This window comes from Pteropus vampyrus, unplaced genomic scaffold, assembly GCF_000151845.1.
Source record: "Pteropus vampyrus isolate Shadow unplaced genomic scaffold, Pvam_2.0 Scaffold15, whole genome shotgun sequence".
Classification (NCBI taxonomy): domain Eukaryota; kingdom Metazoa; phylum Chordata; class Mammalia; order Chiroptera; family Pteropodidae; genus Pteropus; species Pteropus vampyrus.
In genome coordinates, this window is record NW_011888796.1 from 7,140,247 (window position 1) to 7,145,418 (window position 5,172).

Consider the following 5,172-nt stretch of genomic DNA (forward strand, 5'->3'; position numbering starts at 1 on the left):
TCACTTAAGTGCAATACTCTTTGGCAGATTCAGGACTAGGGTGAGGCAAGGGAGGCACCTAGAAGTGCAAAATTTAAGGAGGCACTCACTCCCAGATGCCTTGATGCACTTGCTTGACCTTGAGAGTGAATGCCTCCTTAAATTTTGTATTCCAGGTGCCTCCCTTGCTTCACCCTCAGTGGGACCCTGGCCCTGCTCCTTGGCATCCTAGGATTACCAGGGGATCTAGGAAACAAAATACAGTCTTGAGGAAGCTCTGCCATCCTAGGCTTTCAGGACCCACAGTTAGGCATTTGCTTGCTTTCTGGAAGAACACCAGTTTGATCACAAAGACTTCCCCACTCCTCCCATCTAGAGCTCTTGTGCAAGAAAAAGAGTTTTGATTGTCAACAGTTCTCTGAGTAAGAGCCACAATGACAATCATTTATAAAGCCCAAATGACAATCATTTATAAAGCCAAATCTGTTCAAGCAATTTAGAAACCAATAATTGACCCTTATTTATGTCCTGGGCTTCCAAATGTATCTTGCTATTTGACTGCTTTTTGTCTTCCTTGACTTATTTTTGTTTGGTTTGTACATTAGCACTTCTACCCAAATAAGTTAGCATGCTTCTGAACCCAAGAATATCTGTCTGGTGAGGACAGAAGGGCAAATTGAAAAGAGTTCAGTGATGGGCAAGGGGGTTTGGGGTGGGAGTTGTTTGAGGAGGAAAGTTCAGCTCAAGTAATTGAAAGATCAGTGTCAAATTGTATAATATGCAATCCATTTCACTCGGAGGTGGGGGGCGGGGAAAGCTTAGAGACTCTCTGAATAGCATTTACTTTGTTAGCACAAGGACAGTTTTTTGTTGTTGTTGATTGTTTTTTTGTTTTTTGTTTTTTGTTTTTTTGGTATGTGTCTGTGTGCCTGTGTGTGCCTGCACACTTTGGGAGGGCAAATTAAATACTAAGAATATTTGATATTTTTAATTGAAGCCATTACAGGACAATGAGGCTCTGGATGACTTGTTTTATATTTAATACACAGATCAAATTTTGAAAATACCAGTGATTTCTCTGCAGCTTTCCATTTCACCTCCACATGTGACATTACATTCTTCCCCCATCTCACTATATTCTTTTTGTTGAAAATAATGCATTTAATTAAAATCTGCTTCTGCAGCAGGAAGATGCTCATCTAGATATTACAACCTCTCCTATCTTCTTTTGTCTAATTTTAATGAGTTTAACCTTAAATGCAGTATATGCTCACTCTAGCATGATCATGGTGCTTACTGCTTTTGTTATGGGAGGGGATCCTCAAAGGAGATGGAAAGCCTTTCTTATTGCAGAGACTGTGTCAGAATAGTCTTACATTTTTATGAACTAGAACTCACTATCAAGTCCCAGAGTTCGGCTTCCTAAATTTTTCTTGAAAGCCTCTGACACTTAATAAAAGTGAGTGTCAGGTGGATAAGCCATAGTTACCTGGGCTGGGAATGTGCAGAGTTACATTATAGGGGATGCTCCTGTTGCCAATTTCTAGGTTTAAATATATCATACACATATATACATATATACCAGCCTACATCCATACACTCAGGCAATTTGATTTGGGAGGTGGTAACAGACCTATTACCATGGATTGTTTTAAATATACCAGGAGACATCGGAGAGGCAAAATATATCATTTGCACTAGGGCCCTTGCTTGCTTGGTGAAAGAATGATTTTTTTTTTTTGGTGGGAATCTGAGAGCAGCTCTCTTAATTAAGAAAGATTGCTCACTAGGTTTTTATTGTTTGGCTTCTTCATACAGAACCCCTTGGCTCCACCCTGCGCCTTTAGAAACAGCAAGTTTCCAAGATACAGAAAAACCTACCACGGCAGTCTCTTAAATAAGTAAATAAACAGCATATATATGTTTTGTTTAAAAAACTTTAAAGTAAAAGATACATATATAACAGCGTCCTTTCGACGTGAAATACCCACGGGAGATTCAGGGCAGGCACTCAGCGTGCAGTTCGGGTTCCGAGGCGTCTTTGCAGCAAAATCCTTGGGAAGAAGCAAAACAAGAAGAACGTGGCGCTGGGTCGGGCCGCTGTAGTAGCGGCCAGAGGGAGCCAGTGGAGCCCTGCAGGCCATGGGGTGGACTCTGCAGCCCGAGCTCGCAGGTTTCTCACCCCGAGTCCCTGGCCACCCAGCTTTGCACGCGCTGAATTTGCTTGGTCTCTCATCTTCCCTCCTTCCTTCATTTTGCTTGTCTCGTTTTGTACACTGTATTCTGTTTCTGAGCGTGCTGGGTGGGCAGCTCAGATGTCGCACTCGCTGTCACTGGACGTGATGGAGATGGCCGAAGTGGCTGCCTTGCTGGATAGGCTGGCTGCCGGGCTGGCGGCGGCGCCCAGCACCTCGGGCGTACCCTCTTCCTCGGCTCTTAGCGCCCTCCCGGAGCCCTGCGACAAGACTTGCTGCTGGAGTCTACGGGGAAGGAAAGAAATACGAGTCACAGCGTGTAATATAGCCTCCCATTGTCCCCTGGTCAGCATCCTTTAAGACCAGCGGTCAGCGGCTCTCTCTCAGACCCGGGCAGGTAAGCGGGTAAGGTGAGGCAGCAGAGGCCGGGCAGGAGTCCGAAGCCGCCTCTCCGCGGAGCTCTGCAGTTGCCCCATGCTCCTTCAGAGTCCTTTCTCCGCTCCAAGTCTCCCCGGTCTTTGGGATGCTGGGCTCACAGGGTCATTCCTGGTTGGCCACCTTTGAGAGATTTACAATACTGTCAGGATAAATGAGGTGTGGGTGACAAGGACAGAGCAGGCTCTGGGACAGGGGTCCCCCTTCCTAGCTTGTGTCTGCTTGGGGCGGACACTTGTGCCAATGGCCCCCAGGCCCGGTCGACCCAAAGCTAATGGCAACAAGAGCTGCCTGGGGGTTGCAGGGAGCGTTTGGGCCTGGGGGGAAGAGGCTGGCCAAAATGTTCGTCTAATTGAGATCCACACGCTGGAGAATGAAAAGCCACAGCCGACTAGTTTGCTCTTTGGAGACTGGGCTGCCCACGCGTGGGAAGAGAACTGGACTTCTCACTTATTAGAAACAGAAGTTAATCAAAAACTGCTTTCATAGCATCAGAGAAAGATGCATCTGGGCTTTTAAAATGACAATAAGCTGCCACATTGCCGCTAATAAGCCAGGTTTCATTTAATAACAGGAGTCTGGACCAAGGCTGACAAAAATTAACTTTGGGCCATGGGGTCCCTAATCGTTTCTGGGATTTTAATTTTATTTCTTTCTCCTCAATGCAGCTTTGATTTGGTGACTGGACCCAGCTGCTGGAGCGACCCCCCAGGCGCCCAGAACGAGAGGGTGGGGAACCACGAGCCTGAAGGACCTCCCCCCCACACTCCCGCGCCCAGAATCCCAGGACGCAGGGGGGCTCATAACCCAAGACCAACCTCACTACCAACTCTGCTGAAGCCAAGTCTCCAGGCCCTTGAGTAAGGATGCCCAGGGTGCGGTCCCCGCCTTGTCCCAGGTAAACTCAGGGCGTAGAGGCTCTAGGTACCGACCTGTTCTTTGCGGCAGCAGCCCGGTCCCTTTGTCGGCGGTTTTTGAACCAGTTGCCCACCTGTGTAGGGGTCAGTCCAGTTGCCTGGGCGAGCTCACGCTTTTTGCTGGGGTTAGGGTACGGGTCCTGCAGGTACCATTCCCGTAGCAGATGTCGCGTGCGCTCCTTGAAGCAGTGGGTCTTCTGTTCGCCGTCCCAAATGGTGCGCGGCAGCGGGAACTTCTTCCTCACGCGGTACTTGTCCACTGGCCCCAGGGGCCGTCCACGCAGCTTCTCAGCCTCCTGATAATGCGCTTCGAGCCACAGAGCCTGTAGCTTGGAGTGCGACTCCTTGGTGAACTTGTGGTTTTCCAGGATATGGTAGAGCTCTCGGTAGTTGCCACCATGAAAGGCCACGATGGCTCGCGCGCGCAGCACCGATTCATTCTTGTTGAGGGCCTCGCAGGCCGCCGGGGCCACGGGCAGCGACCAGAGGAAGCGACCCAGGCGCTCTACGTCGCCACTCTCCTCCAGAGTCTCGCATACCCCCGCCACTTGCTGGGGGCTGAAATTCAAGATGGGCAGCTGGAACATCGAGGCAGCGCCGGCGGCAGCGGGACCGCTGAGCTGGGAGAGAGACACGCAGCAGATGCCCGCGGTCCCGTTCGGGGCAGCCGGGACGCACCTCTGGGGCGGCGGTGGTGGTAGTGCAACAGCCGGGAGCGAGATAGCAGGAGGGATTGGAGGAGGTGCCGGCCCCGCGGCTCGGGTTCGGCTCGGCTCCGTTAGGGCACGAAGGCAGGCGACGCGCGCCTCTACTGGGGTGGGTGGATTGGCGGCGCGGGCGCCATGGAGACCCCCTGTCAGTCACTGGCCGGCTCTGCCAATCAAGACTGCGACAAGGGCGTCTGAGCCATTTCAGCACCTCCCCGCTCTCGACAGCGCCCGCCGTTCGCCCGAGCACTTTTCTTCACTATTTTGCCGAACCTGAAGGAGGAAGAGACTTGCCAGTGGCTGGCGATAAAGAGAGAGCGGCAACATTTCAACTCCCTTCCTCCCAGCCTTGTTCCACAGTCCTTCCCCCCCGCCACCCTCCACCCCCCCAAAAAAGAGGCAGTGATGCTACAGGAATCCACTTTGGGAAAATGCACTGCCTGGGACGGGAGGTCTCCAGAGGACAAAGAGAACTGGGCCAAATCGAAATCCTCCAAGAATTCGCCAAGTTTAGTTGTAACGGAACAGCAAACTGCAGGGAGCGCACAAATGGGGAGGGAGGGAAAGTGGATCACCTCATTTCTTCCCAGCAACCATCCCTGCATGCCTTTCCTCCTTTTCCAGCTGCCAAAGCAGCCGACTGGGAAGAATCTGAAGCAGAAGGAACAGGACCAGGGATCTGTAGAAGAGGTCAGTTTGGACGTTATCCTCATCACCTTCAAAAGCCTCCTGAAATCAAAGTATGAGTTAGAACACTCTCACAGCTGATAACACAGGTGCTGACCATGAAGTCAAACTCTAGCGAGAAAAGGACCATCACCTCCAAAAGTTTATACTTTTCAGCTTCCTCCCTTCCCCCAGTTTAATGGACTTGAACAAATGTGCAGCATAGCCACATCTAGAGTGAGAAGTCATTGGTAGGTCAGAACAGCAACTTAA

The 5,172-nt window shown here is 50.7% G+C and overlaps 1 protein-coding gene across 1 annotated transcript; it reads right to left on the reverse strand.

Moving 5' to 3' along the window:
* Positions 1 to 1,744: 1,744 nt before the first annotated feature.
* On the reverse strand, positions 1,745 to 4,175 carry SIX6 (SIX homeobox 6). Its single transcript, XM_011384770.1, has 2 exons — positions 3,542 to 4,175; positions 1,745 to 2,459 (listed from the first exon to the last, which is right to left on the reverse strand). The coding sequence occupies exons 1-2, from the start codon at positions 4,111 to 4,113 to the stop codon at positions 2,291 to 2,293; spliced, it is 741 nt and encodes a 246-aa protein (XP_011383072.1). The 5' UTR covers positions 4,114 to 4,175; the 3' UTR covers positions 1,745 to 2,290.
* Positions 4,176 to 5,172: the final 997 nt, after the last annotated feature.

Coding starts and splice junctions, on each gene's coding strand:
- SIX6 (XM_011384770.1), bottom strand. CDS start 4,113: ATGTTCCAGCTGCCCATCTTGAATTTCAGCCCCCAGCAAGTGGCGGGG. Junction 2,460..3,541: donor GCTGCTGCCGCAAAGAACAG/GTCGGTACCTAG, acceptor CCTTCCCCGTAG/ACTCCAGCAGCAAGTCTTGT.